Source organism: Cervus elaphus, chromosome 22 (genome assembly GCF_910594005.1).
Source record: "Cervus elaphus chromosome 22, mCerEla1.1, whole genome shotgun sequence".
NCBI classification, from domain to species: domain Eukaryota; kingdom Metazoa; phylum Chordata; class Mammalia; order Artiodactyla; family Cervidae; genus Cervus; species Cervus elaphus.
The window spans coordinates 35,843,632-35,861,234 of NC_057836.1; the positions used below are offsets into that span (position 1 = coordinate 35,843,632).

The following is a 17,603-nucleotide window of genomic DNA, read 5'->3' on the forward strand; positions in this document are numbered from 1 at the left end:
GCAGCAAGGAGGCCACCAGATGCAAGAGAGCTAGGCAAGGGGAGAACAAGAGGACGGTGGGAAGCCAGGGTGAGGTTGGGGGTGGTCATTGAAGAGAGGAGAGTCTAATCTTATACTGATTTTACTCTGTGAGGAGTCTGAGCAGAGGAGGAACCTGAACCAATGTTCTTCCTCTTTTTTAAGCATTATGGCTGCTGTATAGAGAAAAGATGAAGAGAGGGGGCAAGAGAAGAAGCCAGAAAAACAGCTACAGCAATTATCCAGATGAGAGTTAATGGTACTCTGGTGCAGGGTGGCAATGTTCAAAGTATTCAGAGGTAGTCAGATTTTGAATATTTTAAGGTTAGAGCTTGCAGAGTTTGCTAAAGGATTAAATTTAAGAGCAAGAAAATAAGATTTACAGATGACATCAAGATGTTTATGCCTGAATGCCTAGAATGAATGATGGCATTGCCATTTACTGAGATGCAAAAGACTTGAAGAGGAATTAATTTTTAGTGGGACATGAAAGTGAGTGAAGAGTTTGAGGTTCAATTGCCAACTGGAGATGTCACGTGGGCAGTAAGATATGTGAGACTATAAGAGGAACGACCCAAGCTTCAACCAGCCTGGGATTAAAGTTACAAGAGCAGATGAAAACAGCAAGCAAGTGACTGTGGAGACAGGAGGGAGCTAGTTTAAGGTCTGAGCCTGGCACACTTCAATATTTAGAAGCTAGGAAGATTCAGAGGAAATAGCAAAGGAGACTGAGAAGGAGTGGCCTGGTGAAGTAGAAGGCCGAGAGCAGGACTGATACCCTGGGGGCCAAGTGAGGACATGTTTCAAGGAGGAACCGATCAACTATTATAAATACTGATGATGACTTGAAGAGTAGAAAGTACTGTGCAGGACTTGGGCCAACCAATCACCAGTGAAGAAGAGTCAAACAAGCGTTCCCGCCACATGGGCACCACCATTATAAATTCAGCATGAAAGTTGAAAAGCAGAATTACAACTGAGGGAATGGTGCTACACACAAAATAATACTTACAGAATACTTGCATTCTTCACTTGCCTGCAGCGCTAGCTGTTGTTCAATTGCTAATCCATATTTGACACCCTGTAACCCCATGGACTGCAGCATGCCAGGCTTCCCTGTCCTCCACTATCTCTTGGATTTTGCTCAGACTCATATCCATTGAGTCAGTGATGCTATCCAACAGGCTTTTTAGAAGGGACTTCCCTGGTGGTCCAGTGGTTAAGAATCTGCCTGCTAATACAGGGCACTTGAGTTTGATCCCTGATCCGGGAAGATCCTACATACCACGGGGTAACTAAGCCCATGTGTCACAACTACTGAGCCCGCACACCTAGAGCCTGAGAGTCACAACTACCGAAGTCCATGTGACCTTGAGCCCATGCTCTGCAACAAGAGAAGCCACAGCAATGAGAGAGGCCCACACACCACAACTAGAGAGTAGCCCACAGCCAAAACCAAAAACAAATTAATTTTAAAAAGAAGGCCTTAGAATGAGACTTTTCAATGGCTCATTCAACTTAAAAACCAACGAAGAAAATGATGGAATCAATTCATCAAAGCAAAGAAAACCTATTCAATTCTATCAAATTAGAGAACCTGGAAAGGGTGTTTAAAAGTACATATACATTTTATCTTTACTGTCATTTCCTACCTATTTGGTAAGCCAAAGGGAGAAAATGCTCAAGTGATCTACTTGGAAATGAAATACTCTGATTTGTCTTGTTAAGCAGCGTTTGAAGAGGCAATGACATGACATGACACTGTGCCAGGTGTGTCTCTAAGTTATTCCTCAGTCTAATTTCATCTGCCAGTACATCACTTAGCGTACTGTTGACCATTAGAGAATCTTGGAATTGATAGCAAAATTGGGAACATCTTCAAAAGGAAAAATAGTCTGCGGCTAACACTAACCACAGCTCACCCCTCTCCATGTACCTTCTAATATGACTCAAATCTCCTGACTTCGCAACAACAATCAGTTACGAAGCAAAGAAAAGCATTTCTGCCTTACAAACACCGATTTCAGATGCGCTGACACAGAAATCAAAGTGGGCTGTTGTTAAATGCTCTCTCTAAAAGACAGTAAAACAACTTTTCATAGGCCTAACAGCTTTGCTGTCTGTCTAAATCTGGTGTATTTACAGGACACAAATGCCGGTTCTGTGAGAAAATCAGAATGGAACAAGTATATGAAACAAGCCAATGCAAATAAACAAATTTTTTTAAAAATAATAAAAATTAAAACTAAACACATTTGGTTTAGTAAAAACTGTCTTTCGGAAAACTTTTCTTACATGGGTCTTAACAAGATAAAAGACAAAGGAGTACAAACAGGAACATGAAATATACTAATTAAGGGACTCTTTAGAGAACTTTACCAAGAGAAAACAAAAGGAACTCGGTGGTGCTGACTCCTGAGAAACATGAAGACAAAGGTAGAAGGTGGCATGAGGGCCCCTGCACATTAATATTTCAATTGCCTTTTAAACAGGATTGCTCTCCAAATTTTTAATCATCAGTCTTGTGCTGGCTTGGGCTTCCCAGGTGGAACTAGAGGTAAAGAATCTGCTTGCTAATGCAAGAGACACAGAGATGCAGGTTTGATCCCTGGGTCAGGAAGATCCCCTGGAAGAGGAAATGGCAACCCCCTCCAATATTCCTGCCTGAAGAAATTCCATGGAGAGAGGAGTCTGACAGGCTAGACAGTCTAGGTTGCAAACAGTCAGACACAACTGAGCGACTGAGCCGGTGCCCATGCGCACACACATACATATGTGTGCTAGTTGAACCCCGACTGAAGCACTGGGTCCCATCCTGAATGCCATGTTTAAAACACTAACAAATTAGAATTCAAAAGTGTACTGCAAAGAAGCCCAGAAATCTTAATAGAAGAGGAACCACTGAAAGTCATGGAGAAAACAGTAGGAGACATGAGAGCCATCATGACATACTTGAGAAGTTACTCTGTGAAGAACCCTGGATTCAGCACCCGCAGGCCTTCCAGTTCTGTTACCAGCCAGGCAAGACACCCTATGCTAGCAAATTAATCTCTCGGGAACTTGGGAGCAAAATTATCAGGTCAACCTAGGTGATCGTAAGTTCCTCTAAGCTGTACACCTTTATCATTTCAAACTAGATCACTAACAAGGAGACTAGCAAAAACCCACATCTTTTCTGAAATGAATCGTCTGATGTTGCTACGAAAGGAAAAACAGGTAAAAAATTATAACGTAAAAATTTGGATCAATATAAGGCCTTTTAACAAGTAAAGTTTTCTAGTAATGAAACCAATGGTCTCCCCCCAAAAAAAGAAGACTAAGGTCACTGTTAATGGAAATATACAGGCAGGTACTGAACACTGAACTGCAGGACTGCCAGTTTCTTTCAGCCCTGAGATTCTATGGTTCTTCAGGTCCAATTCACCAAATACCTTTCCTCCAGGTGACCTTCACCTTGTCTCAGTGATGGAAATCAGTTGTCCCAGGATTCCATAACTTTGCGATAACACCTGAATTTAGTCCATCTCTACATCAGGTTGCTGTTGCCTGCATCCAGCTTCACCAACATGGTTTCTGGGTCTTGCCTGTGTTGGGTGGTCCTCATTCAGGTCATCCTCCATATTATTATTGGGTCTTGTGGAAACTACTTGAAATTGCTTTAAAGGCTACATATAACCTTTTAATAATACCAGTGAAGTTACCACGATATGGATAAAATGGATGATAGTACCAACTCTCTTACTAAATGCCATGCCTCTGTTAAGACCTATATACCCATTATCTCATTGAATCCTCCTAGTAACACTATAAAGAATGCATTATTATTGTATTGATTTTACAAATAAGGAAATTCAGTGTCAGAGGGGTAGGTGTCTTGTCCAACAAGATAACTGAGCTATTAAGAGGCAGAATCTAAAGTAATTAGCCTCCAATTAAAATAAGTAAAAAGAAATAATAAAAAAAAGAGGCAGAATCTAAATTTTAACTCTGGTCTGGCTAATGCCTTTAAAGTGCCTAGTCTTAACAACCCTTCTCTACTGCAGTGATTATCAAAGTGTGGTCCCTAAACCAGCATCTTCAGGATCACCTGAAAACTTGTTAAAAATGCAAAGACTTTCACTTACTGAATCAGAAACTATGGGGGTGGGGTCCAGCAATCTGTGTTCTATCAAACTCTCCACGTAATTCTGCTGCTTACTAAAGTTTGAGAATTACTGCTCTACTGAACTGAAAATTTGCCTAAAAGGCCACATTCTACTTACTTACCCCTTTTTTTTTTTTTTAAAATTTGAAAGTGTGTGGTAGCTCCTTAAACTTGCTTCAAGGGGAGAAAGACAAATCCTAGATATTGAAAGTCAGGTTTCCTGTCCCTTCCCTGACATAAGAAGGGTGATTCCTTGTCTTTCTCAATGAGGGGATAAGAGAGTCTTGCTTTACATATAAACAAGAGGGAGAGAAACAAGAAGGAAAGAAAAAATGCTTTCTGCAATATAGTTAAGCTATTGTGGTTAGACATAAGGACTGAATAGACCAAGAAGATCCTGAAATTCCCTTAAAGCCTTTAATACTAATAACACTATGTCTACTTAATCAAAATAAAATAAAAATCCTGCCTACACATACACTTAAAAAAAAAAATGTACCCCTTAGCCTTATGAATAAACACATCAATGGAAAGACCGTTCCCAAGGTTGCATGATCAATGACAGTTATCATTAGTTTTCTTTGGTTTAAAAATAAAAATCCTGTTGCTTTGCAGCTCGTGCTATCTAGAGAGTGACTCTGGTCTTTTCAACCTTATCTTTAGTCCGGGGCACCGTGCAAATCTGCAAATCAGTCTGCAATATTTTTATTATGTTCCCGCACATGCAATTTTAAACCTCAGCCATCAGCATGTAAACCGTTGTTCACTCCAAGGTCTCTAGAGATGCTCGTGGCTAGTCATTTAGAAGTGCTTTCACAAGGTCACAAGGGTAAATACAAGTGGTATGTAAGAGCTGTGTAAAACAGGATCACTCCTCCACAGGTGCAGGTCCACCTGAGGAAGGGAATGCGTGGCTTTGAAAGTCTACAGAAATAAAGTAAAACAGGAACTGCCTTACTTCACACACGTGTGAACACAGTGGAGCTTGAACATACCACCCCACACCAAAGTCGAAATAAACACATTCCACCTGCTAACCCTGACTAACTATAAGAGTGCCTGGACTAGAATATGTGATTGATTCTATTATCTAAGATTGGTCCTGGATGTCTGGGTCTGCAGTAGTTTCATTGTATCCCCTTTGTCCTTCCTCCTTCCAGAAAGAACTGTAAGGAGGCAGTGAGATAATGGATAAAATCAGCATCCATCCATGTGGACTCCATTAACCACCCTCCTTCACTACATCTTCAGTACATCTTAGTGAGACCCATGTAAACTACAGCACTCAGGAATGTAGGAGGCCAAAGGACTGGGACAGGCCACCGTAAGTCATAACAGGTCTAAGGATTTAGCTATACATTATCTTCTATTAGTGAAACCCTTCGTTGAACAGTACGTCCCACAATTTTAAAGGGGAAACTGGAGAAGATCCCCAGCCCCCTGTAAAAAAAAAGAAAACCTAAAATAATAGAGTTTGGACATTTTGATAATTCAGCATGCTTAAAAGGGGCATAAGATATACTAACTAAAATTAAGTGCTATCAAAGATTCCGTCTTTCCTTTCTTCATTCATTCAGTCAATATTAACAGAACAAAAACATATGCTAGACAACATCCAGAAAATGCCAACCAGCTACACGTGTCCTTCCCAACCCTCAAAAAAAGCCAAACATGAGAAAATGGACTCAAAGTAAAAAGCAGACTGCATTTTGGCTGACATGAGTAAAAACATCAGATGATTCAATCACTGGAACACACTCTCATAAGCAACAGTGGGCAGTGTTAGGTTCCAAACAGTATGGTCAAGTACCCACCTGCCTGAAAGCCATAGTCAAGATATCGTGAGATTTCTTCCACCTACAGTTTGTAATTGACATGAGGCTGAATAAATTGATCTCTGCCAAATACCTTCTCTAACCAATGTAAGATGGCTACTAAAATTCTGTTTACTAATAGACCAATACAATCAGTGGTAAAAATGAAAATGAACACCTTGTTGCCATATACACTGTAATGGCATTTTGTGTATATTAACTCATTAAATCTCACTCACAGTCTTATGAAACTCAGTCACAACTTTTTGAATATAACAGATGACATCCAAACATAGCGGGTTTAATTTTAAGTTTTCATCTATTAATAGCTGCTTGATTCTATTTAGTCAAAAGCTACATCCACAGCCTTACTAAACATGAAGCAGCATTTAATGGTCAAAGCATAACTTACCCTTGCCATATCCACCAAGAAGTTCTCAAATAATTTCCAAATGTGGTTACTTGTGTAGATTTCTTTCATTTCCACTTCTGTGTCAACGTAACAGTGATTAACAAAATTCACATAAGCAATTTTAACCTGTGCCAAGTTTCAAATATAAAAGAAAGTAAGTTTTTTCTACATTTTTCATTTTCAAATATCTATTAGGAACAGTTAAATAAAACTCTTATTTCCTATAGTAAATTATAGTATGATTTGTGTCTACCCAGAGAGCATGCCTGTCTCCTTTCTTTTACTGTTTCATCCCCTGGCCCAGGGTAAACACATGACCTAGTATTCTGTTCCCGTGGGCCCAGTGATTGGTGTGAGAATGTGAACTTCATGTAAACCAAGTTTAACATATTTGAGACACCAGTGTTCCCTTTCTCTCTCTCCCCACCTCCTTTTCCCCTCTCTGTCTCTGTCATTCATTCATTCATATTCATCCTCTTTCTCTCTCTCTCTCATTGTCAAATGGAACAAGGTAAACCTGCCCCAAGATGCCTCTTCTCTGGGTGTGCAGAGGAAAATTATGCTCAGAAAAAAAGGGCGTGAGGCAAAACCACAAAGGAAAAGGAACAAAAGATAGATGGAACCCTGACACTGCTTGAACCTCTTGACTCATCTGAACAACCATCCTTCAAATTTCCAAATACTGGAGCCAATATATAAAATTTCCTTTTAAAATTTAAACAAGTCTAAATTCTGCCCATTGCAACCAGGAGAGATCTAATACAACGATTAAATATGTTGACTAAATAATCTGTATTGCCATTCAAAAACAATTAAACTGCTATTTCTGAGAAGAAGCAGGCTCACAGTTTACCAAAAAAAATGGTATTATTTTAAGATGTATTGAAGTTTCTTTCCAGATTTAGCAAAACTTCTCATAAGAGACTGGGATGAGTCTCACCAACTTATACCATTACTAAAGTGCATAGGACAATAGTTTTTGTTTTTCTTTCTTTCCTCTTTTTTTTTTCTCTCTCCTTGTCTTTCCTCTTTCTCTTTATGAAAATGTGATGAAGGCTGTTAATCTCCCCAGTAAAAATCACATATATTAAAAAATCAGGTAAACAGTTTCAGAGGATTCATAGAATCCAAGTTAGAACCAATAGGAATACAAGGCCAGCTTTTATGGCCTTAGAAGCTATCACTACTTGACTGAGGTCTAAAACCTTCAACCACACGGTGCTTGTGCCAAGGCTACATTACAGGGTAAGGAGGCGTCAGAATCTCAGCATTCTGGAGATTCTGCAATATCTTAATTTAATTCCCCAGCAATTCTACCAGATATAGACTATAGTTATTTCACTCAAAACTATGTAAACTGACAATGAGAAAGGTTAAGTAACCTGTTGGAATCAGTCACACAGGTAGGAAGTAACCGATCCAAGATTCTGACTCATTCTTCAACCCATTCACTCACTCACTCAAAACATATTTATTAAATGTAGGCCCAGGCTCAGAGAATATAATGGTAAGTATAAATAGACCCAACTGTTACTCTCACTGAGCTTATAATCTTGGTAAAGAATGAAAAGACTATAGACATTTGTTAATCAATAAAATTCAAATGTCAAATTTCAAATTGTAGACTCTTATAGGCTCTAAAACTAGAAGCCAGGAGGGTCTTCTTTGAAGAAGTAATACTTGAATCAGAACCTAAAGGATGAAGAGGGGTGAAGCAGGTGAATATAAGAGGTTAGAGTGCTATGTCAGAGGGAACTGACTGGCCATAATCAGGACTTCAAATAAAGATAGAACCTACAATTTAATCACCACACTATGCTTCCTTTCTTTGCTACCTTACTTCAAAACAACCAAGGCATGAAGCATTCTTGGTTTGAGGTGTTAGCAATCCTACAAAATTTCATAAAAAAAATACTTTCAAGTCCATCACTATGCAGGACTATTTGAAAATAGGAAAATTAACCTAACCTGATATCTTTTAAAGTTACTGTGATTTAAAATGTTTGGATTTAGCATATCACACATTTATAAACTTTGCAACAATATACTAGAACAGTAGAAAAAAAGAAATTATTGTCATATACATTCCTGGAAGCTTCATTAATGCACCTGGCAGACAACCAGTCTCTAATGAGTTTTTTCCCTGCCTGTCATGCCAAACTAGGATGGAGGGTAAAAGATGATGTATGAATAAAACAAAATATGTGTCCATGTTTCCAAGAAAGCATCTATTCCATAAAGCAAAGGTAAACCTAGAGAATCTAATAGTGGTCCTGAGCACCATTCTAGCCTCTATTGATGACTGTGAGCTATTTATGAAGCATCTGTTTTATGCTCAAAACATACTAGAAGTTACAAGTAAATGTTTAAGTCTGATCACAATATCATACCTAGAAATTTCTATAGTGGAATTTCTAGAAAACTAACAGTGGCTATACTCTTAAAAGGTTTATCAACTTTCATAGTCCCTTGTAGAACAAAAAAGTAAGTTTTAATGATTTTTAAATTTCCCTAATTATATACCTAGGTACTATTCTGTGACTAAGTGTGTTATCTCATTATAAATAACCATAGGAGGACTTCTGGCACTTACTAGAAATTAAAAACAACTCTATAGCTGCTAAGCTTTTGCCAGGCTTACCTCAGGGATGCAGTCATCATGGGTCACCACCCTCACTATGTCGTCCAGGGGCAGAAGGGAATTGCACTTGATTTCAGTGTAGACATTTTTCCCCTCTGTGCATGCTGCCAGCAGCTCCACGAGGGTGATGTGGTAGGCTAAGGGGCCACTCTCATCCCCTCGGTCTCTCTCTGAACACATCATATGGAGAAGGATGGGAAATGATGCTCTATCATTGTAAAATATCAGCACATCTTCACCCCCATTTATCAACTGAAATGATAATAAGAGAGTCTATATAACAGTCCAAATGTTCATCCTTGCAGTTATGTCCAAAGGCTTGGTCTATGTGGAAACACATGCATATCTTTGTAAAAATACAGATAACATTGCAAAAGCAGAACTATACCAAAGCAGGATGGCAAAAAGATTCTATTCATGTGTGAAGTGATTAATTATGAAAGTCATCAAAACCAGTTGAGGAAATATGGGAGAGGTGCGTGGCTTTGAGAATAAATGACACAGATGATTGGAAGCTGTTCAATGAGTTAGCCACTGAAATTAAGCCTGCAAAATACTCCAATAAAGTTACTTTCTTTAACTTCAAACGGTAGATGCCATTGCCAAGTATGAGAAATCTCGTAAGTCTCATTTTACTGTGAAGTAAAATATCCCCATCCCCTTCAATAGCGATGGAGTAAGTAAGCAAGTACACGTAACCAAATGTAACTCTACAAGAATATCAGTAGGGAATGTAGGTAAAAGCAGAGAAATAGAAAAATACAAGCTTAAAAAAGAGAGAGAGAGAGACAAAGAATGAATAAGTAGGGGCTTCTAGGAAATAAATTTTCCTTCCTGTTTTGTTTGTATAACAAACTAACTAAAGTGGAGTTTCCAGGAGGATGTAATTTTATTGCTAAATCACCATAATGTCTTATTGTCTATTTGGGGGGAAAACAGTATTATTTTATTAAGGAATCCACTTTGATTGCCGTGAAGCCCAGGCTGAGTTAACAGTGATGAGTTCTGGAAGTAAAAACACTCCACTCCAGACTATCACTGCTATCTTCTCTGTCTCCCTCAACTGAAAACCCAGCCTCATGAGGTCTCAATTCTCACCCTCCTATTCCTGAAAGGTGCCCAGGCTAGCTATGTAAGAGGCTTCTGCAGAGAAGACAACTTTTGTCTTCCCAGGAGACAAACCCTCTACTTTGCTTTATGAGGCAGATAGCAACCCCAAACCACAGACAGGTCAGGACCTGCGCTGGCCTCAATTCTTTTTGCCTATTCTAGTACCAATTTTCTACCCCCAGTGGGAAATATTTTGGTAGGTAACACAGATTACATAATTTTTTCTCTATTTTATTTGAATTGATAACATATTTAAATTGATAAGACAATTAACTGGCTTACACTGAAAGTTTTGTTGAAAGAGAATGTATTTGTGTCAAAAATGTATATATTAACATAAAATTATAAATATTTCTTCACATGTAGAAACACGTCACCTAATAAATGCCATTGGACTCAACTATTTGCTGCTTTCCCATTTTAATTCTTTCCATGATGATTTTCCAAAATCAAATTAATTGCCACATTTCTAGGCAAAAGAGAACTAATGTGAATGCAAATACAGATAGGTAAATTTTACAAATTTAAAATTCTCCTTAAATGTGTAATAACAATAATTTACATTAAAAATTCAGGACTTTACACTGAATTAACTTTGAAATTTCTATGGGGCAAGAGGGACTCACATTGTAACAATAAAGAAATTACTCCCATCCCAAATTTAAAGTGTATAATTATGAAAATTCCCCAAATCAATATAATCCACTAGGTAACTGTTTGTAGATGGTTGAAAGCTGCCCTAATCCACACAGGCCCCTTTAGAGAAATTAGGTCACAGAGTAATGATCTACCCACATAAGCTCAAAGTATTCTCCAAAGTAGGCTTCCGAGGTGGTGCTAGTGGTAAAGAACCCGCCTGCCAATGCAGGAGACATAAAAGATATATATGGGTTCAATCCCTGAGTCAGGAAGATCCCCTGGAGGAGGGCATCACAAGCCACTCCAGCATTCTTGACTTGAGAATCGCATGGATAGAGGATCCTAGCAGGCTACAGTCCATAGGGCTGCAAAGAGTCAGACACAACTGAAGTGACTTAGAGCACATAGGCATGCATTCTCCAAAGTATCACTTGGTTCCTAGTAAGTAACTCATTCACTGTATAAATCTGGCTCAGTGAGAAATATCATAACGAAGAGGGCAAAATAAATGGAGTACCTCATCCGTTTGCTTTTCTTAAATTTTTAACTGACTCTGAATAGCTGAGCTTCCAAATGTAAAAAAATCACTGACAGATAATTTCTATTAATTTCACTTCCTTCAAAGCCCTCTGTAAATAGTAGCAAAGAACATCCATTCTATGATCACAGGAACACAGTAATAAAGGCACTCGAAAAGCAGAGTTTAATTCATTTTTGTTATATTTTGAAACTTAAAAATATAAAATGTAATCACTTTCATTCTAAATAATCTATAACATTTCATAGGATTTTACCCATTATTTAAAATACACAAATTCATTAAGGCTTAAAAAGAAAAATACACTCCTAGAAAATTATAACATCAACTTATGTCACTTCCCTAGACCTAAGCAAAATACATTACTGCTTAAGTAGTTGTACTCAAATTATTTTCCAAACCTATGTTGTTGAGGGATTTTTTTCACTCAAAATTAACAGAAAACATGTACTTGAGCATAATGTTTATGTGAAGCTGGTAAAATGCAAACTGAGAACATACCTCGGTCATTACCATATCCTGGCATTTCTTCACGTATTTACCATCTGCTTTGACGATCGTCTGCAGAAACCTTAGGTACTCCACGTGGCGGCCGTGTGTCTCAATGCAGTGCACGAAGTGCTGGACAACCCTCTCGCTGATTTCATTGCACAGATGGTAATTGTTCATGAAGATGTGCCGCATGGTTTCTGCTTCAAGGAGCTACACACAGAGGAATGTGCCCTTGTAATTCTGACAAGATCAATTTTCTATTTTACAGTAATACTTAGACCAATTACCTGGCTTGTGATCACTTTTCTATTTTATGCAAAACTGTAGTGAGTTTCCTGTGCAACTCTTGCACAAAATGCAATGAGATTATTCAGCATTTAAAAAATAAAATAAAAAAACTGAGCTCCCAAAGGAATTTAGTTGGAAAAGGGAGCTTATTATAAAGGTCAACATGTTGGCAACAATATTCGTGAGATTAATTTAATCATGTACTATTCAAACATGGCTCTTCCTTAGTATTGGCTGACACATGATTTACAGAGCAGAGGTAACTCCACCTTCGAGTTTTTCATATTTACTTACTCGGGGCATCACACTTAGTCTTTGCTGTACCTTATCTTTTTCCTAACTGTGGACATAAAAGTGAAGTTGCCATCTGCAGGTAAGATTTGTGTAATTTTTCAAGTTTCTTTAAATGTTCCCTTAATGGAAAGATACTCACTTTCAGGAGAAGCAGCCCCTACAAGGAATAAATTGAGGTGATGAAGATGAATATGGGGCCTCCCAGGTGGTACTAGTGGCAACAAACTTGCCCACCAACGTAGGAAACTTAAGAGATATGGGTTCAATCCCTGGGTAGGGAAGATCCCCTAGAGGAGGGCATGGCAACCCACCCTAGTATTCTTGTCTCGAGAATTCCATGGACAGAGGAGCCTGGCGAACCACAGCCCATGGGGTCACAAAGAGTTGGACACAACTGAAATGACTTAGCACGCACACATGCACAAAGATGAATAAAATTCTATCCATTAATGTTGCCAAAAGAAATGACATGGACACTTTACTAAAAATACTATAAATATTAGAAGTCACTCAAATACTTACACCAGGGGTTAAGAACAAATTCAGATGTTTATGGAGGAGAACTTGATTCTGTGGATTTCCCCGACAGAAATTCTGCAGAAATGTGTGAGCCAGATTCATTACTTCATTCATCTTCTCATCGTTCTGGAAGTTTAAAAAGTAGTATGTGATACAAAGAAACACACAGAGCAAAAATACTACCAAAGAATATGTTTTTTCACACGTGCATTTTTTCCTCTGTTTTCTTCAGTGTTTTACGGTCTCCTTTCTGTGTCCACACCTCTCCCCATTTTGCAGATGTCTCTCCCCTCATCTTCATTCTATTATCTGTTCTGCTCCCCTTTTTGTTTCACAGTCCATTTCTCGTTCTCCCCAATCTTCCTACTTGTTCACTACAATTTCCCATCTCTGTACAAAGCTGCCCTTCTCCCCTTCATCTGTCCCCACACCTCCTCCGTCCTCCTGTTCCTCTCTCTCTGCCCTCCTCACTCTCCCCAGTTCTGTTCCCTTCTGTCTTGCATCCTCCAATCCCTCTCTTTCCTTCCCTCTCTTTGATTTACCTTCTTCCAGTGTTTCAGTGTACCTGGAGTTTCCTGATCCTTCTGCTTTCTGTTCTTCCTCATTCTGCATCATCTCTATCCCCCTGTTTCTCCAGCTCCTCCCTTTCTTCTTCTCCAGGCATTTATCCCTCCTCTTCTGGCTCCTTCTCTCCTGCTCTCATTCCCATATCCTGCTGATTTGCCCCCACCCACTTCTCTCCACTCACCTGCCCTCTCTTCCCCACTCTGTAAATATACATATTTGAGTTGATCAAAAATTTCATTCAGGTTGTCGCATAGCGGCTTATGATAATCTCGAACAAACGTTGGCCAACCCAGTATTTCTGACCTTCCTTCTAGTCTCCACTCTCCCTTCTCTGTGCCTGCTTCTTTTGCTACTTACTTTGCCTCTTTTTTCCATCTCATTCTTTTCCTTTATCTCTTTGCTTTCCGCCCTCCTCTTCCCCCCATTCTCTTTCTCCCCCTCTTTCTTAGCACACATACTCTTAAATTGTTTCCTTATTCACTGTCTTTTCCCAAAGTCCTATGATAAAGTACTTTATTGCTAATAAGAATTTCAATAAGAAACCTGAGTCTCAAAACTCACAAAGAATGCAAAGGTTTCTTCTTAAAAGTTATCTTTTAAAATATCACTGAAACAATCTAAAATTTTTTTAGGCTAGGTCATGTGGTCACTGTCAGACACACAAAATGGATTTATGTTGAGTCACAGTTTATATTAAGATAATTCAATGTTTTCTTGTTTTCTTGTTTCCTAATCTGAGAGTCTAAATTTTATGCCATCTATAACTAAACCAACAGCACAAGACCATTAATAGACTCATTTCCTCATATTTAAAATAGGGATGAACTAACTAGACTAATAATTATGTCCAAAAACTCCATTCCCATCTTGAAAATAGGAAGTTTTTATTTCAAAATATACTACTATTTTCTTTTATGTTTGTAGTCCACGCATAGTGAAAAAACATCAAAGCAACTTCAGCCACAGGAACACTCAATTCACACAGAAAAGTCAGCCAGTACAGAAGAATGGCAGGGGAAATTCTACTGGAATTGGTATTTCCTTGAAGCTGTCACCTTATGCTATTTTTGCTTGTTTATGAACAATCTAGTTATTAAAACTGAGCAAACCCCAGTGGCATTTTTCACAGAAATAATTCTAAGATTTATATGGAACCACAAAAGACCCTTAATATCCAAAACAATCTTGAGAAAGAAGAGCAAAGCTGGAGATACCATGCTTCCTAATTTTAAACTATACTACAAAGCTACGGTGATTCAAACAGTATGAATGGTGGCACAAAAACAGACACATAAATCAATGGAGCAGAACAGACCACCCAGAGATAAACCCCAAAACATGTGGTCAATTAACCTAGGGATGAGCTCTGAGAGAGATGATATTACATTGTATGTGCTTTTCAGTGATGTGTAGGAAAATTCATCCTTTTATTCAAATTTTAGGTCATGCAAGTTAAAAATCACTTGGTTTAGATATTCTAGACTGATGAAGAGACTGGGGAAAATGTATCAGGAAAGAATGAAAAAGAAGACAAGAATACACCTTGGGGAAAAGAGAACTTCTTAGTGTTGGTGAAATTGGACAGCTACATGCAAAAAAATCTGCTATCTTATACCATATACAAAAACAGACTCAAAATGGATTCAAGACTTAAATCTAAGACCTGAAATTATAAAAATCCTAGAAGGAAATACAGGCCGTATACTTTTTGACATTGGTCTCAGCAATACTTTTTGGATGTCTCCTCAGGCAAGGGAAACAAAAGCAAAAATAAACAAATGGGACCTAATCAAATTTAAAAGTTTTGGCACAGCAAAGGAAACTATCAACAAAACAAAAAAGCAAAATACTGAATGGAACAAGATATTTGCAAATGATGTATCTAATAAGGGGTTAATACACAAAAAACTCATACACCTTAACATCAAAAAAAAAGAAAGAAAGAAAAAAATGGGCAAAGGCATTGAATAGACATTTTTTTCCAAAGAAGACACACAGATGGCCATCAAACATATGAAAAGATGCTCAACATAACTAACTATCAAGGAAGTGAAAGTGAAAGTTGCTCGGTTGTGTCCGACTCTCTGCAACTCCATGGACTATAGTCCATGGAATTCTCCAGGCCAGAATATTAGAGTGGATAGTCATTCCCTTCTCCAGGGAATCTTCCCAACCCAAGGATCAAACCCAGGTCTCCTGCACTGAAGGGGGATTCTTTACCAGCTGAGCCACCAGGGAAGCCCAATCATCAAGGAAGTGCAAATCAAAACCACAGTGAAATATCAACTCACACCTGTTAGAAAGACTATTATCAAAAACAGTAACAAGTGTTGGTGAAAATTTAGAGAAAGTGGAACCCTTGTGCATTATTGGTGGAGACATAAATTGATATAGCCACTACAGAAACAGTATAAAGTTTCCTCAAAAATTAAAAATAGAACTATCATATGATCCAGCAGTTCCACTTTGAGTATTTTTCTGAAGAAAACAAAAACACTAATTCAAAAAGATATATGCACCCATATGTTCACTGTAGCATTGTTTACAATGGTCAAGATAACAAAAGCAAACTAAGTCTCCATGAATGGGTCAAGAAGATGTGATAGATATATATATACACACACACACACACACACATATATATAGATAGACAGATATACACACAATGGAATAATACTTAGCCGAAAAGAACAGAATCTTGTCATGTGTGACAACATTGATGAACCTTGAAGGTATTATGTAACTGAAATAAATCAGAAAAAGACAAACACTACGGGTTCACCTATATGTGGAATCTAAAAGAGAAAATAAACAAGCAAACAAAACAGAAACAGATTCATAGATACAGAAAACAAACTGATGGTTACCGGAGTGGAGTGGGATGGAGGGATGAATAGGTGGGAAAGATTAAGAGTTACAGACTTTCACTTATAAAATAAATTAGTTATAAAATAAACAAAGGATGTAATGTACAGCATAGGGAATATAGCCAATAATACTGTAATAACTTTGTACGCTGACATCACTTTGTGATTACAAAAATATTTCAAATCACTCTGCTGGACACCTGAAACTAATATAATATTGTAAATTAGTAATAGTTCAATAAAAATATAATAATAAAATAGAAAACCCACAAACATAAAGTAGTAGTAAAACACTCAACACTATAGTTACATTTTTAGAAAAAGGGACTTCATTACATGTTATATGCCTGTGTTACAATATCAAAGATATAATAATTTGAATTATAAATACTAAGAAGTTAATACGTTTGGCTGCTTTTCAATAATTCTTTTACTGTATTCTATAACATAGTTTGAATTATACCACCTTATAAATATACATATTAAAATGCAACTAGGTCAAACAGGGGCCAATTCAATAAGAGAAATGAAAAGTCCAAGTGGGAAGGGTGTATGGCCTGGCATGGTTGGTTTCCAAGAGAGATAAACAGGGCATCTACTCTCAGATGAAGGGCAGAGCTTGAGAGAAGTGCAGAGGGCATTCATCCGGGGGAAGGGGGAGCAGAGATGGTGGAAGATGAGTTATAAACAGTATATTAGTAAGTGAGTAATTATATTCACACACATATATTCTCTAGATCTGTCTACTTAGAGGATCTGAAGAAGCAAAACCCCCACAGAAATAAGTACATTAAGTTCTCAGAATTTTTCTCCCAAATACCATTCTCCCCCAAATGGATCTGGAGCTTCCTGAAGAAACAGCTAATTCCAGGTGGAACAAGAAAAATGCAAGGTGAGCCTGGAACATTTTAACGTGCAATTAAGTGATGAATCACTCGAAGACTGATGAGGCCATGTTAGAGGATAGGCAACGAACCCAAAGGGGCTCCATTGGCCCAATGTGGGACAATCAAAATAAATAATGATAGAAACCTAATATAACCTATCATGTGAAATTAGCATCTATGAGTCCATACTAAAACAAACAAATAAATAAATGAATAAATAAAAGGTTTAATAAAAATAGATGGCTAATGGAAGCTGCAGCATAGCACAGGGAGCTCAGCTCAGTGTTCTGTGATGACCTACAGGGGTGGGATACATGGGGGAGGAAGCTCAAACAGGAGGGGATATGCGTATACTTACAGCTGATTCATGTTG

The 17,603-nt window shown here is 38.0% G+C and overlaps 1 protein-coding gene across 3 annotated transcripts in view; it reads right to left on the reverse strand.

The window, feature by feature from the left end:
• The window catches only part of ITPR2 (inositol 1,4,5-trisphosphate receptor type 2), a 563,379-nt gene that overhangs the window by 291,556 nt on the left and 254,220 nt on the right, over positions 1-17,603 (reverse strand). For all 3 annotated transcript variants that reach the window (XM_043881798.1, XM_043881799.1, XM_043881800.1), the window contains 4 exons: positions 12,913-13,035; positions 11,818-12,018; positions 9,030-9,281; positions 6,389-6,514 (listed from right to left, as the gene is read on the reverse strand). In XM_043881798.1, coding sequence (XP_043737733.1) covers positions 6,389-6,514; positions 9,030-9,281; positions 11,818-12,018; positions 12,913-13,035 — 702 coding nt within the window. The remainder of the gene's footprint in view (positions 1-6,388; positions 6,515-9,029; positions 9,282-11,817; positions 12,019-12,912; positions 13,036-17,603) is intronic.